Source organism: Equus asinus, chromosome 4 (assembly GCF_041296235.1).
Source record: "Equus asinus isolate D_3611 breed Donkey chromosome 4, EquAss-T2T_v2, whole genome shotgun sequence".
Classification (NCBI taxonomy): Eukaryota; Metazoa; Chordata; class Mammalia; order Perissodactyla; family Equidae; genus Equus; species Equus asinus.
Window position 1 is genome coordinate 131,692,255 of NC_091793.1, and position 26,885 is coordinate 131,719,139.

General features: G+C 39.4%; 1 protein-coding gene across 6 annotated transcripts in view; it reads right to left on the minus strand.

Annotated features, from left to right (window-relative positions):
* Positions 1 to 2,004: 2,004 nt before the first annotated feature.
* Positions 2,005 to 26,885, minus strand: part of HECW2 (HECT, C2 and WW domain containing E3 ubiquitin protein ligase 2) — a 380,997-nt gene continuing 356,116 nt past the window's right edge. For 5 of the 6 annotated variants that reach the window (XM_014835216.3, XM_070508281.1, XM_070508282.1 and 2 more), the window contains 3 exons: positions 24,455 to 24,540; positions 23,318 to 23,430; positions 2,005 to 8,611 (listed from right to left, as the gene is read on the minus strand). In XM_014835216.3, coding sequence (XP_014690702.1) covers positions 8,500 to 8,611; positions 23,318 to 23,430; positions 24,455 to 24,540 — 311 coding nt within the window. In that variant the 3' untranslated portion in view covers positions 2,005 to 8,499. The remainder of the gene's footprint in view (positions 8,612 to 23,317; positions 23,431 to 24,454; positions 24,541 to 26,885) is intronic. The other variant, XR_011502957.1, reaches the window with a different exon arrangement.

The following is a 26,885-nucleotide window of genomic DNA, read 5'->3' on the forward strand; positions in this document are numbered from 1 at the left end:
ATGAAAAGAATCAAGCTTTGAGTGTGGGTTTAGGAAGAAATAGGTGTAGGAAGCCTCTTGACCTCTTTTGATCTCTTTGGAACTGACTCTACTTACTGCAAAAGATATCCTACATAGGGTTTAATTGAATTCAAAGGAGATTGCATTGCACATTGGGGCAAAAGCCTGATAGTAATAAAAAGCAGGTCTTGGCTTTGAGCTCAGGAATTTAATTTGGGGGTGGAGGCAGGGAGAGGGATGTGTTGGCAATGTCAAAACAAGGTTCAAGAATTTGGATTTGGGGTCCATCTTCCAGTGCCAACTGAATACCAACTAGACATGAATCATTACACTACCCAAGTATTTTGTGTAGCAAGAGGTAGTATTTTGTAACGTTATTATAAATAGTCAAAGAAATATATACTGTTCCAATGATTTGTTCTTTGGAAAATTGTTTTTCCTTTCTAAATGAACATGCAGTGACTAAAAATCTTTTGAGAGGACCTATAATAACGGGGCAAATAAAATGTGTGAAACTCATTTCTATCAATGTAAACATTATATCTTTATCAGATGTTCTTGTTTCAATTTATTGTCCTGATTCCAAAGTTCACTTTGGTTGACAAATGGAATACTAGTCAACCTAGGATCTATTTAGAAGGAAGTATCTATTTAGAAGGAAAAGAGCCATTAATAGGTAAACATTTTTGATCAAGAAAAAGAGGAAAGTATGAAGAAAAAGCTCTTTTCCATTCCTTGATAAAGAAGTTAAATGCTTTTTGGTTAAAGGATGAAATGAAAAAACATCAAGAAAGACTTCCTGGGGGCGATTAGCAGGATAGCGGGAATTATGCATTGGTAAAACATTCACTAATTAAATGGGTTTCAGGTTTTATCAAAAGAATATAATGAAGACAGATAAATTTATCATAATAAAAGCACATTGAGGCCAAAGGTTATAGAGGGAATGTTATGATACAAAAACCAGGAAGTCAGTGCCATGGATGCAATCTCTTGCTCTTCCCTTTCAACAACAATGTCTAACTTTGGTCAGTTATAGAGGGCGAGCCTTTGCTTTAACTGCTGTGATGTGATATATGAAATTCTTTTCTAGTCTAAAAGACAGAATAAAGAATTTAATGGCACATCTGTCCCATGAAATCTTGACAGGGATCCTCTTAACTCATATGAATTAACATGGGGTGGTTTTCAGAAAGATACTGGTAAGCACAGATCATTTTCAAGCACACCATTTAGTGACTGTCTGCCCTCATATATTTGCCTTTCTCCTTTCCCCATCGCTTCCTATTAACTGCCATGTCTCAGTAATATTTTATTTATTTGGTCAATTCATTTACGCTCCCACTAAAGTATAAAAGATAATGTTATTGATTAAATCAAAGGTTCCAAACTGGTGGACTGCAAGGCAAATTCAACCTATAGACATGTTTACTTTGATCCACCTAGATTAAAAAGATATAGAAATATCACATAAAAATTTAAATTTCTGGGTTTCTCTTGATAACTGAGATTTTTCAACAGTAGACCTGAATTTCATGTGACTAGGATCTGCTGGAGCCAAATATTAGAATGCCCCCTTTAGGTAAATCCCATCACTCTCTTTTGCTTACACCCAGCCAGTTTCACTCATTAAATACTACTTGGCCCCTGTAGGCTTGTGAATATGTGAGCCCTGGATTAGACTGGTGTGGGTGGTAGTTGTGGTGTGCATATGTGTCTATGAAGTAAGCATTCAACCAAGATGGCTTAACAAATAGTCCAACCCAAGTGAGTTAAGAGATTGTGATTTGTGTTAATTCATTTCTTCATCATGAATCGGTGGCCTATCAAACAGTAAAATATCCTTTTAGAGATAAACTAAATAGATTTCTAATTACAACTATTATGAAAAGAGAACTTCCTGTATCTACAAAGCTGAATACCAATCCCATGAGACCTGTATCCCTACTTTATTTTCTTTCCTTTTGGGTTTTTTCTTCCCCAAACGTGTCACAGAAAAGTCAGAACATATTTTTTTAAAGAAGATTTATTTTGGATTAAGTGATTTCATGATGCAACATGGTTTTAAACAAAAATAGAGATCAGTATGAAAATAAAACAAATTGTACACATTAAAATATCTTTCCCTCAAAGCATTTTGGAATCATAAAAAAATACAACACAAAAGTCAGGGGTTCAGGTGAGGATAAGAATACAGACTTTCCAGAAAACAAACAACTAGTATACATTTCAAAGTCCCAGGGTCCATTTAATACCACCCACAAATCATTTCCAGGATGTCAACAATCTGCATTATTTCCTTTGAAAAAAAAAAAAGATGAAAATTTAAATATCAGGTGAAATGAGAGCTGTATAATCTTAATGCCAAATAGCAAATACCTCCCATTATTATTCTCTATTAAAAATCATACTGAATAAAGATGATGCCTAAATCAACTCAACAAAAATAAAAACAAAGCTTTTAACTGTGATACATGGTGTAGACACACAATGGGTGGAGTTGGTGAAAAGAAATGGAAAGGCTTAAAAAAATACACCACCTGTGCTCTGCTGAAATCTTAGAAATAAATGTGTTTTTTTTTTACAGAGCCTTAATATTAAAAAGTAAGCATTATTATAAAATTAGATTAATACTTTCAGTAAGAGGCGAGAGAGATGCATGTATTTTTATTTATTTATTTTGGAATGCCTGCATCCCTATTATAAAAACATGTCATCTTATGCACTTTCCAACATATTAACAGCCTCAGATTTTATTTACGAGACCATATAAAGAAAAATAGGCTGTAATAACATCTTTTAGAGCATTAAGGTCCTAAAAGAACATTCAGTTCTGTATGTTTCCTGGTTAATCCTTCCCAGGTATGTCTTGAACATTACCCATCCTTAGTTTACAGGAGGTGATAGTAACCAGAAGTTTACTGATGGTTCCTTCCCCACATCAGTAAGAGCTAATTCAGTTTGAATCATACAACATACCTATCAACACGCCTCAGGGTTGTAATACCTCAAAAGAAAGTTGGATAGAAACATATCACCTGCCCAAGGCCACTAGATGTAAAAAAATCACATATAAATTTAATTTTCGGTGTTCCTCAGAAACCACACAACTAGGGCCTTCCAATTCTGCTGATCTGTTGGATCACGGAAGCCAAATAAACTACCTCGCAGATTAAATCTAAGCAAACGTGTTTTCAGTCTTGATTAACTTCCTGAAAAATTGGAAACCCTGATTAGGTCTCCATTTGCAATTCAGTAATCTGATTCTTAGGTGTTCGCTTTCTAGATTAACAGGGAACATTGAAGTTACCATTAGAAACCATGAAAACGTCCCAAAAGCTATTCTAATGTCGATGAATGTCTGCTAAAAAAACAAATTAAGCATAATAAATATGTCAGGCAACCCCCCCTCTACTTCACATACAAAGTTCAATAATAGTAACAATAATTCTTAAGTTAAAAAGAATCCACAACATAATTTATTGCTAAACTGTCGAATCTCCTGATTAAGCTGTGGTTAGCTTTAATATTTCGGGACTAAATTCTGTTTTGCAATACAGAAAATGTTATCAATCTTCTGAAGTTATAAAATGAGGGTATTTCCTACCAGGTAGATTATTAGGCAATGAATGCCCTCATTGGGCAGCACGGCATCCTCTTCTCAGTCAGAAACCAAATTGAAGTGTAGGTTCCTACCCCACCAGCAAGCCCTAAGATGATCCTTCCACCCTTGTTTTAACTTTCCCGCTGCTACAGTCCTGTCTTTACCATCCCTGTACCCCTTCTGGCCCAGACAGCTGTGATATGGGTCCCTCACACACACTCACTCTGTACCTTGTGCCAGCCCCTCGGAATGCAGTTACCTCCTGAATCTTGACAGTTGGTCAATAATTAGCATTACATTCTCGGGGGGAGGCACAACTGCTGGGCTCCCCAGCTCTGCTTTTTGTGTTTATCAGCCTTCTGGTGGACAGCAGTTGGCCTTAAGCCACAACTGAGAAAGCTTTCCTGTCTCTGGCATTCCTTTGCCTTTGTGAGAGAAAAAAAAAATCTATCTGGAGAACACAAACTAGAAAGGTAATAGGTTTTGCAAACTTAGCAATTAATAGTGACATTCTCATTCATTTAAACTCAAATTTTATGGAAGGAAGGTGTCAATGATCCAGTGTTTTCACTTGTCAACTAGATCAGAAAGCAGCTAAGAGAGAACAAAAGGGCCTGAAACTCAGACTCAGTTTGGGATTGGGCCACATTCTTCATTTGCATGTTTTCACTATGCGGGGTTACAGGGACCTTTTAGTGATGGTATAGCATCATTTCACCTGCCTTGGGCATTTCCTGAATGGGGTTAAATTGGAAAGACTTTTGGACTCTTCATTATAAGATGTTTGCCTTAGTTAGAAGTGGTCAAATCGTAAGCACAATTTGTGCAGAAAGAAAGAAAGAAAGAAAGAAAATGGACGAATGTGAGGAGGACAGAGTGGAAAAGAGAACGTGCAGTGGTTCCTTCATCCACATCCCTGGAACTCAGCTATTAGGACTTTCTAGAATCCATCCTTATTAAAAATTAAACGAAATAAGGCTTCTGATTAAAGTGTTTTCATTATTTTGCTTCCAAATAATATTTGAGAAAACTAAACGACTACACTATATAAATCCATGAAAAACCATCAAATTTTGTATTCCATTTTTAATTTCCCATAACAAGTGGTAAAATGCAAGTATTAAGTCTATGAGGAGTTTTTCCATGAATATGCTAATTTCTTCATGGATTTTTCAGAGGGTGTCACTTCTTAAGAGCGTTTGAAAAAATGAGAGTTTGGGTAGATGAAGCATCTTGCAAAATTCACTGTACGTGGAATATGATGGTAGAAACATTAGTCTCCACATTTCTCGAGATGAAACCTAGAATTGTCACTATAAAGTACTGAAACTGATCTCACAGCCATCCAGGAAAATCAGCCTCAACTCAAACGGGACTTGATACCTTCTGCCCTACAAAGCACGTGAGGAGCAAGAGACAATGTACCTGAAAGCACTTTGAACTCTAAAGCGTTATACAAACATATGCTACCATTACTGTCAATCATCTGAATGTAGTTTTACCACTTCTGATTGTTATGCAGGTGAAGCAGATTTTCCTTCATTTATTACAAAATTTCTACTAAATTATAAACACAACATACGCTAGAAAATTGAGACCGTACTTCTTTAACCAAGATCCATTCATTTTGTGCACAAGAAAATCTGACCCCAGAAGTGGGGTGGGCTCAAAGACTGGGATTTTTCACACTGAAAACTGAAGGTACACTGCAGAGCAGACGAAAGGAAACAGGGAAACTACTAAACTTAATTTTGGCATTTCTTCGATAATTTGAAGATCCTGAGTTGCTCCTTCATGGTTCAGCTCCCCACCTGCACACTTTAAACCCTCGTTTGTAAATGCACCTTGGGCTTCAACACTTGATCAGTATCGACACACATGTCATTAGTTACCAACAGAAAGAGCATTTATATTTTGGATTTTTTTTTTTTTTTTTTTTGCCACAGTATCTCTCATATATAAAGCCTTCAGTGGATCTCCCAGACGGAGCGAGATGTTCTCTCCTCATTCCTTGATTGTAGAACATATCAAATTTTACGGAAAATACTTTTTTGAACCTTGGTGTCTACTCCACTAGACTGTGAGCTTCTCAAGGGGAGATTTTGAATCTTGTAGTTCCATCATCAAACACAGTGGCCGGCACAGAGTGAATGCCAATAACGTGTCTCTTCTCTCATTTAAGAGACTTTCTGCAAACATATATGATGTATCATGACTGTCTTTTAGACTATAAGACAGTAGAGCATAAGCATCACTTATGAATTTCTTAAACAAGACAAGACCATACAGCCAAGTTATCTAGGTCCACAGTCCAGAAGAAAATATTTATGGATATTTCTATTTGTAGAGGACATTAAAGTCTAATTTAGTCTGTGGAAATGCTATTCAATATTTTATATAGTTACTATTGGATTTTTTTGTTTCACTAATGAAGAATAATAGATCAGGTATGATGGTGATCTGATACGCTAAGTACATCTTTGATAATTCCCAATTCGGAGAACAGTGGCAACGAAACGATTACACTGTTATTTGGGAAGTTCAATGCCTCAGCAAAGAACTATATTTGTTAGAAATAATTACAGACACGTTTTATTTCAAATCTCTTTTACCTAACAATGTGGGTTATGGTAACAAAGTATCACAAACCGAAATGAAGGCTAACATGGTCTATGAATGTATTTTTGAAAGAAACGCAACCTTCTATATCAGCTGCTTAGAGAATGCTAGCTCTGAAACATCTTAGATACCATCAAAAATGTATTTTTTAAAAAAGTATATTACATTATTTTTCCTGATAAGGAAAAAAATGCAAACAAGTAAAAATAGTTTACAAAATTAAATATATACTTACATTCATGATCAGTAAGTACAAACTAACATTTCCAATTAAAGTTGTTTTTTCTCTTCACTTTTCTTATGGTTCCATTACAGTGCACAGATAAATCTTCCTTTCTTATTTCCAGATTTCTGTAACCATTTTTTTCGGAACATTTCCCCACACTTCAGTATCTGCCTTTCGTGCAGGAATGCAACACGAGTGGTATTCCTCTTGAGGGTCCCAATAGTAAACATAGCTTAACCAACAGGAGAGCAATCAGTTCTTACAACCACCTATGAAAACCATGCATATGACCTCTATAAAGTGTAAGCTTGCCAACATCCCATAATAGGAATTCCATGGCTACTCATAAATATAATTCTCAAAGAAGTAGTTGGGCAATGCCTGTAAAACCAGAGGCTGGCAAACCAAATGTTAATCCAAGGCTTTTATTACCCACAATTTAACTTTACTCTGTTGAACATCTGATTAGTTATGGCCATAAGTCAAGAAATAAACAGTGATGTGGAGGAACCCCCAAAACAATAAAAATGAAGGACACCCTCTGATAAAACTGAGCGGAAACAACATTAGTGATGTCATGCAGTTTCTGAGATACCATAGAAAAATTGTTTCTCAACATTGATAAGAAAATTATGCATCAGTGAAAATGCAAGCTTAGAAATATAGGACTGAGAGTTTCAATTTGTAATGTCTTCATTGATAAGGGAAAATGGAATTTTTATTACTAAAGAGAGCTGATCTTGGGTGTTGCAGATGGCTCCATAACTGAGCTTAGTGTTTCATGATGCTGTACAAATAAAAAGCAGTGGGGGAAATACGAAATATCTGTATTAAATACCATCCTGTAAAGTATTTGATGGATGGAAGAGAGTCTAATGCATTTTAAATAAATGCACATCATACTATCACATATAGTGAGTCTTAAAAAATTATTACTTAGATGCACAGTCCTTGTAGTGTAGACATGGCACTGTGAAGGAAGATTGATTTAGAAGCTGTTTTCTATTATACTTGTCAAGTGATGGAATTGCTTTTAGCCATATTGTATTGTCCCTTCAACTTTGGTACATTCAGTGCAAAATATTTCGGGGAATTTTTTTGTACCTTTATAAAAATAAAAGGCCCTTTTGTTCCCTGGAGAGTGCTTAAAAGGATACGTACTAGCATGATGCCCGAGTAAGCATGGAACGTGAAAATGGAACAGGTGATACGTACAGGATGATAGGTAGGTTCTTATATACATCTTAAAGAACATAAGGAACCTATAAAAAATAAACAAAACTCACTGTGTACTTTTTCCTGATATGCTGTGATTAATTGCTAGTTATTTTAAAATTGTTTTCATGCATTATAAAGCATAAACTCTGTCATTAGTAATTCATTGTATAACAGTTTGTCTTCAGCCAAAATTACATACATATCACTTTGCATATACATTGTCACAGACCACCTTATTGCAAATCTTTAAAGTTACCTCATATTGACTTGGTTTCATTTTCACTCATGTTCCTTGAAAGCTGAAACCTATGGTGCACACCATGCAGGCACTCATAAGCAAGAAAATGAATATTGTTATAATTTAGGGCTTAAATGAATATACTTTCAGGAAATATATTTGTTTTTATTATATTATTTAACTTGCACTAATTTGGAGATTGGGCCAAGTGCTGCCAGTTTGGCTTGAACCACGTTCAAAGATTAAGTTTCAAGATTCTCCTGAGTCCCTCAAAGTGACCGTGGAGCTGATCGTGTACAGGTCCATCTTTGTCTTGGAACGAAACAAATGGAAAAAGTTTGGCAGTCAAGAACTGTTGATTGAAAGACTGTTGGGTTGTTCCCTGGGCATCAAGCTCACCCAAATCCTTCCAGGAGGACCCATCGCCACTATCCAGCCCCCAAATGAGACAGAGCACGTGTTCCTGGAAGGTAACAGCACTCAGCTTTACTCTAACGGAAGTGTACTCTTGAAACTTCCCATGGTCAGCCATTCTTCTAGAGGGCAGCTCCTGACATCGCCTGTCCATCCGGAGCTGGACATTGTGTGTCCAGGTCACTCAAGTCCAAAGGTACTGGTCTCTTCGACTGCCGTCAAGAGTTTTTCATAAAGCATGGAGAAGGATGGGTACGGGGGGAGATCCAGACGGTTGAAACAAGTGTGAGCTCTGCAAACAGAATCAGTACATAGTTTAGATGCTGTGAGCGAAACAAGATTGTGTGTGTGTGTGTGCGCGCGTGCATGCTGGTCTTTCATAGTCAAATTGATTTGTGGCCAATTTTCACACTCCTTTTGGAAAAAACTTGAAAACATTTTGACTTAAAAAATTTAGAATCGAATTTCTCTAAGGAAAATGGGATATTTAAAAAATATTTTCTTTACATTTTCACGACCATTTACAATCCATATTACACACATATTACTATTTCTTTAGTTGTCCAAGAATTACAAAGGCAAGTTTGGGTTTTTTCGTTTCTCTTTTGATGTTGGATTTTTTTCTAAAAACAAGATGTGAATATAAGCTCTTGCAAAGGGGTTCATTTTCAGAGTTGCCATGTGTCCAGAAGTCTCTCTGATCATCTATGGTTTTGAATTTTTTCATTTTGTTGGGCAAAGAAGAGCACCAACTGTCTCTGGAGACCCGCCTCCTGGCGTAGAGTCCTGGGAAATTCCCTGGCTGGACTTCCCTGTCGAAGTCAGTAGACCATTGTTGCTTCTTTGAATCCTATAATCTGCTTTCTCCTAATTCATAATGCAAAATAATGGCCATTTAAATCATTACATTAAGTATTCTTTTTTAGAAATGCTCCCCCTTTTGCCAAGACAGGAAAAAAATATGCTTTCCTGTTATTTGCACCCGAATCACAATAAAAAACAGACAGTCTCTAAATAGTACATCTTATCAGGAAGTAAATCTGCACTTTTGACATGGAATGGGAAGCATTTACTCTGAATGTACAACAGCTTGTTTGTGGGAGCTAAATAACTTTGACTTTAAAAAATGCTCCTGAATTAATATGAAATTTTTAGGGGTTATGATTAGTAAAGGACTATTGTGACAAAGTCACATGTTTAAAGTTTCCTTCTTATACATCACTTTACTACTTATGAAGTAAACAGCTGTATTCCTAGATGGAGGGAGCATCATGGGAGGATCGAGGTGTGGAGTCGGACACACTTGGGTTTGAAGTCCGGCTCTACCAACCAGCTGTGTGATCTGGAGTGAGTTACTAAAACTGAGCCTCAATTTCTCACCTGCAAAATGGGAATAATACCATTTGTCTCAGAGGATGAGAGGATTAAATGAAATAACAGAAACATGCTTAATGCAATGCCTGGCTCATAGTGTCTGACCAATTAACACGGGGTGTACTGTAAGCTACACTTAATTACCATCAAAAAGATTTACTTTAATTGCCTTCATTAAAATGCCAAAAGATAATAATGCCCCATGGAAACTATGAGATAACAAAGAGATAATAAAGCAGGTGTGTGGCCACATGGCTTATTAGAAACAGGGATGCGAAAGGGCTCTGCTATACTATTATAAGAATACCAGTTTTAGGACACAGATGATACTGGCTCAGAGTTTATGACTCTTCTTATTACAAACTCTGGAATATATGGGGGGAAATCATTTAATTAATCTTCACAGCCGAACACTTTTTAAAAATATAATACACATTTCAGAATTGCATTTAATATAATTCTTATTATACCTTCCTAACACTGGAACTTCAACTTGGGCCTCAAGGAAAACACTTTATTTTAAAAAAACTGAACTAGCATACTAAAAGACAGTCCTAGGAATGGTTTAAAATCTATCTAGTGTGAAACATTGGAATAGAAATATCCAATGAAGACTTCATCTCCATTCTAAGGAAAGTCAAGGAAGAAGAAGAGAGGTGAAATATGTTTGGAACATAATTATATTCCAGACTTTGTGTGTTACACACGACATTCATTATCCCACTAGACTCAAAGATGGTACTTCTTTTAAAAGACATTTGTAAGTTTCCATTTCTTTGGTTACCAACAAGGGTCAGGATCTCCCCCCAAGTCAGCTTGCTTGTTACAATTCTTTGTGATCTACATGTTCAGCTCCTTTGCCTATTTATCTTTTCTTTAAAAGAATTTTTATTGTGATAAAACACACATCACATAAAATTTAGCTTATTAAACACTTTTAAATTCACAGTTCGGTGGCATTAAGTATACTCACGTTGTTCTGCAACCATCACCACCATCCATCTCCAGAACTAGTGCATCCCCAAACCGAAACTCTGCACCCACTGAACACGAACTCGCATCTCCCCCTATCCATGCAACCACCACTCTGTTTTCTCTCTCTCTGATTTTGACTACACCAGGTACCTCATATACGTGGAATCACATAATGCTTGTCCTTTGTGACTGGCTTATTTCACTGAGCGTAATGTTTTCAAGATTCATGTTGTACCACGGGTCAGAATTTGCTTTCTTTTTAAGGCTGAATAACATTCCACTGTACGTACACAGCACATTTTGTTAATTTATTCATCCACTGACAGACGCTTGGGTTGTTTCTACCTTTGGCTATTATAAATAACGCTGTTATGAACATTGGTGTACGAATATCTGTTTGAGTCCCTGCTTTCAATTCTTTGGGGTATATAACTGGTAGTGGAATTGCTGGATCATATGGTAATTCTTTTTTGTTGTTGTTGTGTTTTGCTGAGGAAGATTCTCCCTGAGCTAACATCTGTTGCCAATCTTCCTCCTTTTTTTTTCTTGAGGAAGACTAGCCCTGATGAACATCTGTGCCATCTTCATCTATTCTGTACATGGGACACTGCCACAGCATGGCTGATTGAGTGGTGTAGGTGTGTACCTGGGATCTGAACCCGTGAACCCGGGCCACTGAAGCAGAGCGTGCTGAACTTAACCACCACGCCACAGGGCTGGCCCCATGGTAATTCTATTTTTAACTTTTTAAGGAACTGCCATACTGTTTTCCATAGTGGCGGAACCATTTTACATTCCCACCAGCACTACACAAAGGTTCCAATTTCTCTATATCCTTACCAACACTTATTTTTTGTTTCTTGTTAATAGCCATCCTAATGAATGTGAAGTCCGTTTACCTTTTAAAACTTTAGAATTTCCTACTATTTGTACAAATACTACAAAATAAAGAGATTAACTCTTTTATTATCTCCCACTAATCTCTTCCAGCTTGTTCACATTTTTATTTATGTATTTTATTTACAGAGCAATGTTAATCTGGTTACTTGTCTTTCGTTTCTGACACATTTTCTTTTTCTCTTCAGTGTGTTGCTATAAGAAACATGTTGAAAGGGTGATTTCTATTGTTTATACCTGATGAAGGTCTTTGGCCTTTTTTTTCTTCTGGGAGTGCTGATGTATTAAGGAGTGTGATAGGTCAACTTTTGGGACAACTCTTCTTAAAGGAGGAACTCATTTTACATAGCTGTGATCTTGAACAGGTATGTGTGAATTCTGTTGTGTGAACTGAATCATATTGGGTGAACTAGGAAATAAAAGGAATTCGAGATGACTCTTCCTCTGGGTAAGCAATAGTCCCTAATTAATGTTTTATTTGCTTAGGACAGGATACAACTCTAGGTACAATGTATCTATCACACCCTAGTTATGCCTGTTCCTTCCCTCTTGACAACCACATACTTTCTCTTAACCGCAGGTTAATTTTCAGCGAATCAAGAATTAACGAAAGGCCGCATACGTGGGAATGAGACTTCATAAACAGAATGTTTGAAGTCCCCAATTAACCTCTTGCACATACTTATATTGAGTGCTGAGTTTTAACTCCTTGTGGTCTTGCGGGAGGCAGAATTCTAAAAAGACCCACCATCACCCATGCCTTTGTGTAATCCCCATCTCTTGAGGGTGAGTGGGACCTGTAACTCACTACTAACCAATGGAATATGGCAAAGGTGAAGGTATGCTGCAGATGTAATTAAAGTCCCTAATCAGTTAATTTTATATTAATTCAAAAGGGGAGATTATCCTGGGTGGGCCTCACCTAATTAGGTGAGACCATTAAGAAAGCATGGGGTCAGAGACTCTCACTGTTGCTGGATTGAAGAAGGAAGCTGCCATGAATCCTACAGCGGCAAGGCATGAATTCTGCCCACAACCTAAGGGAGCCTGGAAGTGCGTCCTTCCCTAGCTGAGCCTCTAGGTGAGAATGCCGTCCAGCTGGCACCTTGATTTCAGCCTGCGAGATGCTGAGCAAAAGACCCAGCTTAACCTAGTCAAGCTGTGCCTGGATTCCTGACCCACACAAACAGTAATTCAAGAATTGTATGTTGTTTTAAGCTGCTAAATTTGTGGTAATTTGTGTTGCAGCAACAGAAAACTACTACACATCTCGAGGTAGTAAAACCATCCAAGAAAAGATGGCAAGTGTAGTAAACGTGACATAGTAGGCCCACCCTTATCAAGGGCAGGCAGTGGGGCAAAGCTGGGAGCAAGTAGGTGTCCTTTCATTCTTCCAGCTTTCTGAGCAGAGAAACAGGAACTCAGCATGTCTCTTCGCAGTTTCTGTAGTCTCTTATGCAGTAAATCCACAAGCCTGGGAAGTCTTTTCTCTACAGATTCAGTTCTCAACACAAAGGAACACCCTTTTCTGATCCTCTTCAGTCATAAGACATGAGCACCAGTACTGATCCATAATGTAAGGCTATCACTGCTTCCTGAATGCCATCTGGTTACGTAACAGCTGGTTACCATAACAGAACTTGCCTTCTCAATAAACTGAGCAGCTCCTCCAGAAAATGTTTCACGGGGATGGAGAAAGTATATATCGTGGAGGGGGAAACTGTGCAGAAAGATTAAATAGTTTTCCCAAGGTCAAAGCTGAGTCAGTGGCCAAATCAAGAACAGGACCTGAACCTTGGGTTCTTAGGGGAAGTCCAACATTAAATCGAAAGCAGAGAGACTGACGCTCGTCGGCTCTGTTTTTTCACTTTTGGAAGTGTGAGCGTCAATTTCATCCCAACCCTGTCTACGAACTGCTAGTCCTCAACATCCTACCAGATTACATACATTTTGAGGACAGGGATTGGCAAAGAAAACTTCAAATATTTTTTAAATGAATGACAATCATAGCATGCAACAGCTCTGGGGAAAATGGTCCAGGTTGGATCAGTCCAGAAAACTCTGGGAGATACCAGGGGATTTTTAGGTGGTCAAACCATCTGGTTCTCTCTGAGGCTCACCAGGAAGCAGAGATGCTCAGAGGGATATGCTGGAGGGCATCAGCATCACCCAAGGAGCTGGTTTACGATGGAGAGTTTCAGCGGCACCCCCTGAAATTCCAGTTCAGAAGTTTGGGGTGAGCCTAGGAATCTGCATTTTAACCATCACTCCAGGTGAGTCTGTTGCAGGTGGCCTCCACTATTGGAGAGACATCAAGTGGACTAGAAACCTACTAGATATCTACACTGGCTATCTGCACCAGCGTTTTGTGTGCTTGCAAACATTTCAAAACTCCTTATAAACAAGACAGCATTGCTAATGAGGAAATTGAGGAATAGCGTGGTTACATAACTTGCCCAATATTTACCATCAACTTGCTGTAAGAGCCAAGAACAGGAAAAAAAAAAAAAAGCAAAACAAAACACAATCCTCTGAGGCTTTTCACACCCCCTCTCCCGCCCCATTCCATGTCCTAAGAAAACTCCAGCAGAAAATAACAGGAGGGCCCTTGGACTGTGTTGATATTGGCAGCAAAAGCACATCCAGTTATTCAGTCTCAATAAAAGAACATTTTTTGAATCTTTCAAAGCCAGTCACACTAAGGCTATAACGAGTTTACCTCATTTAAATCTATGCAGCAGAACCACTCAAGGAAGGCAGGCCTAAACCCATCCTTGGGAAATCAAGCTGGCGTCAATATAAACAAGATTTAAAAGCCCTCCAGACATCTGGTCTGACTTAATAGATCTCTTGGTGTTTTCTGGACTCTTTAAATGTTAACCAGGAGGTCACATGCTTACCTTCTCTTCTTTCCTATAGATAGACAAGTCATTTATCCAAATCAAATAAGCCAGAAGTATCACAGTTATATCTCAATTTTCATAAATCGATTAATTGATTAATGTATTTCTGTGTGTGTATTTATTTATTAATTTATTCCCCATTTTCCCAGAAGTGATTTTTGGTAGCTTATAAGGACTCAAAATATAAGACAAAGAAGAAATTACAAACAGGATCTTAAATTAAGCTGAGAGAGATGGAGAAAACCATGGGCCTCATTTTGCCTTAACAGATGTAGTCCTAGAAAGAAAATATATTTGGATCTAATAAATTTTTGTTATTTGCATTATAATTTAGAAAGTGTTTTATCAATACTTTCTCTTTTTTTCAATGGGCAGTGGTGCCTAATCCTTCAGACTTCGGTTTCCTTACTCCTATTCCCCCTCTGCATCAAGTAATTAATAAATCAAAAGCAAATACTTAAATGCATTCTGGAAGATTCCTAAGAGACCTTGGAACATATCACTTTTTAATGTCAAGATTTCTTTGGAAATGTGAGTATTCCTGACCTAAAATTTACCTATCCAGTCCAAATTTTACCGGAGGGAGCGTCCACAGGCTTCCCCCTAAGGGACTCAGGTGCGCCTGCATTCTAGGTGTCAGGGCGCGCAGGAGGAAGGAGCAGTTGGTCTGGAGCTGGGCTGCGGAGTAGGCCAAGAGGGGCTTCCTTTGGGTTCTCCAGGGCCCCCTAATTCAGGGCCCATGAGTGTTCAGGCAGCACCCAAGCCCTTTCAGCTGTAGAACCTCTTTCATTATTTTCCCACTTGAAGATCCCATATTTTGAAAGCTTGTTGTCCCCATACAAAGTGCCCTGGTGAAGAAAAATTATTTTTTCAATTTGCATCATATTTCACTCATTCATTCATTCACTGAGCAAACACTTACTGAGCTCATACTGCATGCCAGGCATTGAGCTGTCCCCTGGTAGATGAGAATGAATAGTCTGGTCTCTGCCCACAAGGAGTTTACCCTCTAGCAGGAAAACATGCAGGCACATAAGACCCCCTACAGGTTGTGCAGTGTGTGCTCTGTACTAGAGGATCTGGCTGGGGCAAGTAGGCACGGAAATCCAGCCTACCTTTGGCGCTGCTCGCCAAACCATGAGCCCTGGCTCAGGGCTGCACTTCTCCAGGACACTACAAGACACCTTTGTCTAATTAATCCAAAAGATTCATATGGGCTATTAGTGAACCTGCACACAAACAACGATAATACAATGAGTTACAAGTCTTTTCGGCAGAGTCTGGAGAGGCTTTATGGAGAGCACTATTTGTGCCGAGCCTTGAACGATTTGTAGGTATGCAGGGTTTGTCGGGGTCAACAGCAAGGAGAAGGGTGATCTCAGTAGATTGCCCGGACCTGTGAGGAAGCATTGCCTCATCAGGAAACCTGAGACGTACAAGTGCTTGAGCGACAGGTGCCAAGGCTGGACCTGAAGCCAGATGGGGAGGCAGGGCCACATCAGGAGTGAGGTGTGTCCATGCAAAGGCCTCTTCTATTTCGTCCATCGATGAAAGGGACCTAGTGATTGGGTGTGGAGAGTGAGATGGCAGAGGTGCCATTAACCAAGACAGGGAACACAGGAAATGGGTAGAGGGTCAATGATGAATTCAGAGCCTGTAATCAGCATGAGAAATCCCAAGTGACCAATCACACAGAGTGAGAAAATTCAATGAAACTATAATTTCTCTACTATCTCCATGAATATTTTCTTAGACCATGAGATTTAGAACTTAGGAATTTCTGCTAAGACTAGTTCACAAATATTTGTTTAACCCACAGTGCACACTCCTGACCCTCGTTGTGTTTAATAAATGGGAATCAATGGAAAGGAATTCCATGGCACTTACTTCCCCAACTACTCATTTGTCAGATACCATTTGGTGGGGATGGTGTTGGTTATCTGTTCATTTAAATATCCATGACTTCTCTCTCTGTGTTTTAAGGTCCACATGGACAGAGGTCAATTTATACCTCCCACAAGGTTTTGCTCACAGTAAATCCATGATAAGTATCTACAGGCCTGTTAGAGGAATTAGATTTACTAACTAATTAATGTCTCCTTCTAAAGTCTCGTTAGGTCACCTTGATTAAAATGCACCTGGACCTATAAAGACAGTGTGGAACATCACCACAGTGGGAATTCCTGCATCAAGGGATAACTAGCAGAAAAAACTCTTCAAAATATGCATTATAAGCGGTAACTTCTTCCCCCATGGATGGCCCTTGGGAAAAGATGAAGAGCACATGCTTTTTAAATGTAAGGATTTAAACCCCATAGAAGAAAACCCAGTAAGGAACAGTTCAGGATGAGAACTCTCGGAAGGTCAAACAAGATATAACTATCCTGGGTGGATATAGCACAATTCTTCCATATCTAAAGACTGTAAAATATCACGCCAGCTCTGAAGGCTAGGTGTTTGGAACAACAGTAATAATGCTAAACTTATTGAATGATGTGTTAGACCTCGTTTTAAGCACTTTGCATGTATTATCTCATTTAATCTTCTAAACAACTTTGTAATGTAATTACTAGTACCTATCCCAATTATTCAGATGAGGATATACAGATACAAAAGTGGTTTCGGGGAGCCAGCCTCGTGGCGCAGCATTAAGTTCATGCACTCAGCTCCGGCAGCCCCGGGTTCAGTGGTTCAGATCCTGGGTGCAGACCCACACACCACTCATGAAGCCATGCTGTAGCAGGCATCCCACATATAAATAGAGAAAGAGGGGCACAGATGTTAGCTCTGGGCCAATCTCCCTCAGCAAAAAGAGGATGATTGGTGGCAGATGTTAGCTCAGGGCTAATCTTCCTCAAAAAAAAAAAAAAAAGATTTTGGCATATCTTGTCTGGAGTGATCCAGAGTTATACCTCAGGTTTAAGAATTCACCAAGAACAACATTCACTGAGTACCAATTATGTGCGAGGACACAGCCCTAGGCGCAAAGCCATATTCAATTCAAACAAGGTCCTTGTTCTCATAGGGTTATATCCTAGAGGGGGAGATAGTCAACAAGGAAAGCAATAACTAAACGAGATGAATGAATTGGGGTGAGTCCTCTAAAGGAAATAAGGTGCGAAGAGTGACAGGTGCACTGGGGGTAGAAGCCCGGAGGGCCTTTCCCAGGAGATGGTGCCTGAGCTGAGTCCTGGGGGTGAGAAAGAGCCAGCCACATGAAAAACCAGCAGAAGAGAGTTCGGGCAGCAAGTTCCAGAGTCTTGAGGCAGAATTAAGTTGGACAAGTTTGAGGAACAGCCAGGAGGAGGCTGCTGGCTGTAGCAGGGAGAGTGTATGTGTTGAGGCTGGAGTGGTAGGCCAGACCAGGCCACCCACCCGGCCCTCCTTGGCAAGGAGTTTGGATTTTATTCTAAGCCACTGGAGGGTGTAAGCAGGGGAGGGAGGTGATCTTGCGATTTCAGAGGATGATGCTGGTTGCTGAGTGCAGCATGAAGCACGGGATGTACGAACAGAAGCAGGACGTCAGCCAGCAGGCCGCTGCAATAGTCCAGGAGAGGCGCTGGTCTAGTGGACGCGGTGGGAGGAAGAGATGAACTCAAGCTAGTTCTTGCTCTCGAGGCCAAGAAAGGGGCTAACCACGCCTTAACAGCTGTTCTGTTTGTCGCTCACAAATATACCCTCTGAAACATGACTGTGGAACAGCTCTCAAGGACCATTAGTCGTTTTGACTTGGACTATCCTGTTCTCTGTTGCAGGCAGCAATTAAACCTCCCTTCATTCCACTAAATAGTCACAAATCATTTCAGTAGCTCTGCCTTTTAATCACTGAAGAGTCCCTTTTTAGACACAGTATGTTTTTAGGATCATTTTACCCACTTCCCAAAGTAAAGACCAATCCAAAGGATACAGCACATTTACGGATGTTTAATAAGGTAATAATACGAGTCACTACTTTGTATATTTTTGTTAGCACATGTTGATTTAATGGTAGAATTAAGTAAAAACTTAAAACATTATTGTTAAACAGTGAGAACTGAGCGGCAGTGCAGAGGGCCTTACATCAGAGATTAAACTACGGAGCGGACTATTGTATGAGAATCTTCTGCCAATTCCCTCCCAGACCACAAGGCACCTCAGCTGACCAGCAGGTGGAGGGGAACTGGGGAGACCAGGAGGGGTGCCTCAAGGCAAATACGGAAAAGACATGGCACCAAGGGGTCCATCCAGTGCCCATCTCTTGTTCTGAAAATTTTTTTTTCATTAAAGAAAGTGAAAATATAGTACCAGTCCTCAAGTGCCTTCCTATTTCCCAGCTGACAGTCCACTTTGACAGCGGACAACACTCTCTGTACCAGAAGAGGAGAAACTGAATTACTGAGGACGTGGGAGAGTAATATTTAATGACATGGAAAGATGTTCGTGATTAGTTATATTTGGTAAACAAAAAGCAGGTCAAAACAGTATATGCAGTATAATTGCATTTTTGCTTTTAAATGTGTGTTTGTGTGTGTTATGTGTACAAAAATGAGTGGAAGCATACACTCCAAAATGTTTACTGGTTATCTCAGGAATGGACTTTTGAGATATATAAATTGTATACATATATTTAATTTCTTGGCATTTTTGGTGACGTTTTCATAAAAATAAAAAACAGAGTTTTAAAAATTAAAAAACATCTTTTATCTTTAAAAAATAATTTTATCTTTTTAAGTTTTATTGCATTGGAAAAACTTTCTCCCTGGGACCCCCCCAATTCATAATTAACTCTTGCTTCTTATTTCTTAACTTGGGTCAGCATTTCATTCATAATAATCTCCAGACACAGCCATTTTCAAAAATTACTGGTTCTCTGCTTTGGCAAATCAATGCTCCCCCATTGTGACTGCAGTTTACAAACTCCTCTGTGCCATCATCCTGCTTGGCAAGAAGCTCCGAGATGAACACATAAACTCTAGCCCACACTAGGAGAGAGGATTTGCCCTGCATTTTCCAGGCTGGCATGTTAGCAGACTGTTTTGTGGAATGTTTAACAGCAATTGCCATAAAGTGAATTTACTGTCTCTTAAGTCCATCAGAGCACTGGGGGACAGGAAATCTTGTACAGAAATGCAACATACAGAGCTAAGTACCAACCAGGAAGCAGAGGGAATGCACTAATGTGTCCAGGCTGTTAGCCGCCACGGAGACACGCGTCTGCCTTCGTCGTGATTTATCATCTGGGTCTCTAGTTACTTTATTACCACGAGAGAGTAAAAGAGCCAAGGATTCAACTGGTACTGGCTTCAGAGACAATCATATGCACTTTAAAACACTTCTCGGCCCACGCTATGAGAACTGCTATTCACTGCTACCGTGAAGTGAGACTGGGAAGGCTGAGAAACGATGAGACTCATGTTTGCTTGAAAGTTTGAAAGGCCCTCAATCATCCATGTCTAGAAAGACTAAAACGCCCTCCCGTTTGCAGGGACTGCTTGCCCTCATGCTTTGTAGCCACTTCCAACTCTCCAGGGTACAGTGTCCCATGCCTGACACGAGATGATGCCAGACTTCTTAGAGAACACCTTTTTTTTTTTTTGAGGAAGATTAGTCCTGAACTAACATCTGCCACCAGTCCTCCTCTTTTTGCCGAGGAAGATTGGCCCTGAGCTACTGTCTGTGCCCATCTTTCTCTATTTTATATGTGGGACGCTGGCCACAGCATGGCTTGATAAGTGGTGCTAGGTCTGTGCCTGGGATCTGAACCGGTGAACCTCGGGGCCACCAAAGCAGAGCATGGGAACTTAATGGCTAGGCCACAGGGCCAGCCCTGAGAACACTTTTTTATTTTTATTTATTTTTATTAAGGTTATAAAAGTTAACATCCTTGTGAAATTACAGTTGTATCTCATTATTGAGAACACTTTTTTTAAGTAAGAAGGACATGTATTCATTTCGTCTCCAGTATGTATACCGTTACATTTTAAATGTTAAGTATTATCTCACTAATAAGAAAAAGAAATACATTGGGGTTGACCAGCTTGAAACAGAGCTGCTCTTCAATTCTACAATGTAAACATGTCAGGAAATAGCCGGAAAAATGGCTTCAGTGTATCTTTTCTGATGGTAGGCGAAATGGACTCAGTCATGTAAACTAACCTCTTTTGATCAGAGCCAATCTTACAGATCTTTTTTACACTTATGTTACAGCCCACATTTCATGAAGGGTGATGACAACATTATTATCAATGAAGAAATCCCTCCTGATAAAATTATACGGTCATGCAATGAAGTTCTTCTTTTTACTTTTTCCTCTAAAAGTATTTGTTTTGAGGAGCACATTCTAATAGTTACAGCGGTGTGGTGGCTTACAGAAGATTCAGGTTAAAAGGTTAAAAATAACAAAGAAAACCTACCATCCCTAAGGACTTTGATAGACCTCATCTTACTAACTCTTTGGGCATGACACTGTGACTCCGACTCTGCAGAGTGGATCTAGGCTCCTGCTCAGGATCATACAGCTGCTGTGTCACAAGGCTGAGATCTGCACTCAGGCCTCTTAACCAGGATGTGCAAATTGACTGTGGAGTGGAAGAGCCAAGAGGGTCTCTCCTCCTCTCAGACCGAAAGAGCTAGGGCTTGACATAGACAGGGTATGAAAACAGTCTGCTCGTCTCTTGTGCCTCTTATCATCTTTGTTTATGCTATTTTATCATCTGGGTAAAACTAGGAATCTAGAACCTGCCTTAGGTCATCATGAAGAAAGGAAGAAACAACAACACCTGTTGCCCAACTGCGTGTCTGCAACGATGCTGAAGAGCACCACCGTTTATAATGAGTCAGCATGTGAACTTCCGGGAGCTCTCAGGGGGAAGTAGAAAAGAGAATCCAAGCCGACCCCTGAATTTCTTCAACAACCTGTCAGTGCTACTTCTTGCTCAACCAAACCTAACACTGTTACGTGCCGCATAACAACGTTTTGGTCAACCATGGACCACATATACAATGGTGGTCCCATAAGGTTAGTATCATATGGTCCAGGTGTGTGGTAGGCTATAGCATGTAGGTTTGTGTAACTACACGCTGTGATGTTCACACAACAACGAAATCACCTAACGACGCATTTCTCAGAACGTGTCCCTGTCGTTAAGTGACACATGATTGTATACCACCTTGTCCTTGGCCTTTTACAGATGAGGAAACTGAGGCCTAGAGATCAAGTGATCTTCTAGGTCTCAGAGTTAGCTGGTGGCAGAGGCAGGACTAGAAGCCTGGTCTTCTAACCCCCAACCCTGAGCTCTTTCCAAAATGCCACTGCCTGACATGTGTTACAGATGATGGTGACAGAAATCACAATGGCAGCCGCCATCGACTAGATGCTTACTCAGGGCCAGGGTGAGCAGCCAATGTTTTACATGAATGATTTTGTTTAATCCTCAGAATTACCAAGCTACAAGGCAGAGGAGGAAACGGAGACTCAGAAACATTAAGTAACTTCTCTGAGGACCCCTGCGAGTAAGTGGCAGAACTGGGACACAGCCCAGCCTCTCTGAGGCCGAGCTCCCCGTCTATACCAAGTTGCCTTTCTCTGCTCCCCAGGTTTGGTGAAAACAGCAGTGATTAAATGTGAACAAGTGACATATCTGCTTATCGTTACAGTTTATTCCATCTACTTCAGGGGCTTTACAAAAACAGATTTCGAGAGAAAGGTAACACAGTTATTCTGCCCTTTCCTGTCTCCTTGATGCAAATCCCTAGGTTTCTCAGAAAAGTGAAACGCCTTACTCAGACAGTGTAAATCTGCTTTGAGATACAAACGTGTGTTTAAGGGGAAAAAGAACATGATTCAGGCCTAAACAAAATAGATTAGTTCTTTAAATAATGGAATTACAGTCTCCCAAATTTGGAACATCAGTTGCGCCGGGTAACACTGTTACCTGAGCTTGCACTCGCCATTGCTCTCTGTAACTGTGTTCTCAGCATCCTTTTTCTCATGTGTTGATTCTTACAACATAATTCTTAAGAACTAGTGCCTTGCAGTTGGCAAGAAGAAAGCCTTGATAACAGGTTTTTAAAAGTCATTTGTACTTAGAGAAATTTAGGATGACATCTTGGGGCACCTAACATCACTCGGGAAGATCATTTAACCTCTTCAAATTACAGTTTTATTATTAATAAAGGCAGCCTGAGGTCCTTTTTACCTCAAAAATTCCATATTATTACTCCTGATCAGATAAAGGAGTTCTAAAACTAACTCGTCTCCATTCCTCTTTTGCTCATTTGCTCCCTCCTTTTCTTTTGCTTCAGCTCCAGTTATCTCCATTCAACCCCAAACACTTTTTTATTCACAAATACTACCTTACCAGACTCTTACATTTATTAGTGGCAGCAGTAGAGCAATTTTCTTCCACTCCAGGGAAATGGATCATCTTATTATGAATGAGAATACAATGCAGAGAGCACTCACACGATTTGATATTCTTTAGAATAGTAATTTTTAGTGAAGGGATTCTAAGTATCTATTAACATAAACTTAAAACTAGAGCTTCTGGAAACATCTAGATTAGAGCCACAATCATAAGAAGCCACAAGTATGAGGACCAACATCGCTTTACTAAAGCTCACAAATGCTTTGGTTGTGTTGCATTTTGTATTTTAAGATATGTATGTATGTATTTTAAGCATGACCAGGAAGATCTTTTTTTTTTTTTTCCCTCTCATTTAGAAAGGTAACCAGAGATAAATTCATTCTAAAAGCTTTTTCCACCCTCCCAAACTTTTAACATAAAAACAGTAGTTACTCAATATCTACGAAAGTTAAAGGTTTCCGCTAGAACGCTGTAGTGACAGTAAAGCAATGTTCTCTATTTTACCTGGGAAGGGCGGTGATTTTCCCCCATTTCTCCACACAGAATCTTCTTGGGCCGTTACTCCCTCGGAGAGAAGCAAATCCTTCATAGGGAATGCTGGAGGTGCCTGTGACAAACTATTGACCCAAGAGAACAGAAGGAGAAGGTGAAGCCAGGAGACCAGCTGCCAACAACGGCACGGCGTCATCCATGCGCAGTGCTCCCGGGGAGGAGCAGCACGCTGCTCGAGGGAGGGAAAGCTCGGAAGACCAAACTTACGGATGTGGAATAACCATAACACGAGAATTCTGACAAAGAGCCGGAGAATACCAAGGAAGGATTGTGCATCATAAAGGGAAAGGGGACGGGGAGGGTTTGTAGAAGATAGAGCACCCTGTATAGCTGACAGCTCTGAAGCTTAAACCATGTATATTTCTCATTATAGATTAATAAAGTGGATATATCAATTAATCTAAGTCTACCTAGCATCCATCCCCCATCAACTCAAGGTGAATTAAAAAAAGAAAAGAATTTATGGGCCTGCAAATTTGAGGGCCAGATTCTTGATCTAATGGAGTTAAGCCTGGTCTACTTGTAAGGCTCTGCTTGAACCTCCAGAAGGCTTCCTCATGTCTGATAATTTTTTAGCTGCAACGGACCAGCAATTGCCCTGGGTGACCAGAAACACAGCAAGAAAATAACGAGTTAGTTTTCACAGTGTTCTTGAACTTCACTGTTATCTCAAATTTGTGGAAAGCTGGATGGAGGAAAAGATAGGATTCTTTATCAAGGAGCTGGGTCACTTCTCATGAGATTGAGGACCATCTCTTTCTGTTGCTAGGGATGCTGGCCTGCAGAGACCTTGGGACCTCTTGTTGAAGGGACCCAACTGCCCTGAAGGCAGATGTTGTTCCTGGGATTCTTGGACTGGAGTTGGTACTTCCTCACAACTCTAAGGAAATGCTTGGGCTTGGTTGGGGATGTTCTGCATAGTGATGAAGCCACAGAACCATGCAATCAGAAGAGTCTGGAAACAGTATATACCACATTTGCAGATAAACATGGGATGTATTTATTGAGTATATTTAGCAATTACTAAAAATATGCAGTTCCAACAATAATTATATTAATGCATTAAAAAGATTACAAATGGCATCTTACCTGTAACAATCGTAGTCGCTGTTCATTGTTGAATCTTTCCACTGCAGCCCAGAACCACCGAATTACAATATGATTGTCATGATATCCTACAAACCAATCATGAAAGGCCATATTACTTTGACTTTTCTATCTTAAGCCACCATGATGTGCTGACAAAAGATCCCCAGACATAAATCATCATCTTAGATTCTTTAAAGGTTGTTTATAATTTAAGACTAATGAATAACACTGTAAAGAGGATCATATGTGTCAAAAGTCAAACAAAAACAACAGTAAATGAAACCAAGAGGTCTCTGTTTCCATGCAGTGGTCAGTAAATGAGACTCGTGGAGAGAAGAACAACAAATGAGTTATTTTAACCATATCATTTCTGAAAAATATAATCGCTGTTACTAGAAATGCTTAACTCTTTCACTCATTCATTTAAGAAATAATTTTTGAGTACCACTATGCTAAGCACTGCGCTCAGCTTGAGGGTACAACGGCAAAGAAAATAGACCCTCACAGGGTTTCTGGTAAAGCAGAGACACATTAACCAAACAATTATACAAATAAATACATAATTGCAATCTATTTTAAAACAACATAGAATGTTCATATTTTAAAGTCAGATTATTTTATTAATAAAAAGGGAAAAGTAATTTTATTACTAATATTCCTTCAACTAATAAACCCCAAATAATCATCAACCTAGATGTGACTTTTATCCTATGCTTTAGTAACATTTAATAAAATCTTGACAGTATTATCCTACTGGTGGATTAGGCAGTAGTTGTGAATTCCAAAACCTTTCAATGAAGAAAAATCAAGATGAGAGAAGGCTGGCAAGGATTAAGGTATAATTACGGTTTCAAGCCAATTAATTGACATATTCGATGTGCATGAAGCTACTCTAATTCTGAGTCAATAGAAGTAAGTCCAAAATAGAAGGTGGGTAGAAATTATTTTAATTCAAATTTTTTCTCACATGTTTCAGTGGCTGAAGGATTTGGGGGGAATCCTGCCTTACTGGTCACCATGTGATCAGGGATGGTTAGTGCCCTTTGGAGAAGAAAGGGATCCAAGTAAAGGGTAAGTAAGACTAGCCTGGACACGGTGATGCAGAAGCTCCATGTCCCGCCTTTGGCAAAGACTGGCCATTTGGTGCTGAGCAAACAGCTTCCTTATTTATGAAATAAGTACGTTGGCTCTTTATAGCTTTCAAGTTTTCTGAACTTACGAATCGGCCCTTTTCTGCCTCTCCTTTGCTGTTTGTGCCAAACCTTTTGGAGGAGGAGGAGTGAATGTGTCACATCTATTCTCTATAAACAGCTGCTCTATGAACATATGGCAAGTGGCACCAGAGCCGCCCCTTCATTCAGTGCCAATAGTTGGGTTTAGCAAACATGGCAGCTGGGTGTCTCGCCCTTTTCCTGTGCCCTCCCCCCAGAGGTCTCCTCCCGAGGATTTCATTTGATACAATTTACAATAACCACGGAAATAGGCACTTGATTAGTCATATACAGTGAATAAAAGTTTATACTGTGTAAATACAAAAATGGCTGATTTGATTAATGGTATCGCTATTAGAATCTCCTCGGGGGAAGGTATAAGCTAATAATATTGATGGTAAGATGTAAGTTATGTAGCATGCTGGAGAAATTGTGTTCTAGTTTGTGAAAACAATTTGGTTAACAAAGTTATAAAAACCAGGCCATATATGGATTATACATGGAACCAATTGGAAAAGACATTACAGCAACCAGACTTCAGAATTAGCAGCAATGGAAACTGCCATTTAATAATGGAAACTGGAATTTAATATCACCTTTCAGAGAAAATGGCTGAGCAAGGCCAGCCGTGGCAACAGTGATGAGCTGGAAGAGCCAGGCATGGGCAAAAACAGAAGCAATTTAGCAAATGTTAAGGTATTTTTTTACTTCAAACTTTTAAAACTGTTTTTAAAAAAATCCATTTCAGTTTACAAATAACTGGAGAAGTGTTCAACTCTCAGTTTATTGTGCTAAGTGATTAATTCAGTGACTTAAAGTTTGTATTTTTCACTCTCCAAGTTCAGAACCACTGCTAACCTCTTACACATTGAGTTAAAAAACCAAACAGAAAACAACTTAACTGCCATGACTCCCTGAAGAGTTTATAACACTGCAATACATTTCAGAAAATGTATTCTTTCTTTCCTAAAAATTATTGGCTAAAGCTTTAACTCTGGGTTACCATCAGGTTTCTTTCTAAGTGTATTAATTCATCCATCAAATTTTATTGGCTTCGATCCCAATTACTAATTGAAAATTTGTACTGACCTACAGAAATGCCACTTCTAAAGCTTCCCATGTGGTGAAGCATCCTATAGTGCAGTTTGCAACTAATCTTACAGCCATTTCCTTTTCGGTCAAGCTTAATGCTTGAATTTAGAAGGGTTTGTTCAATACAC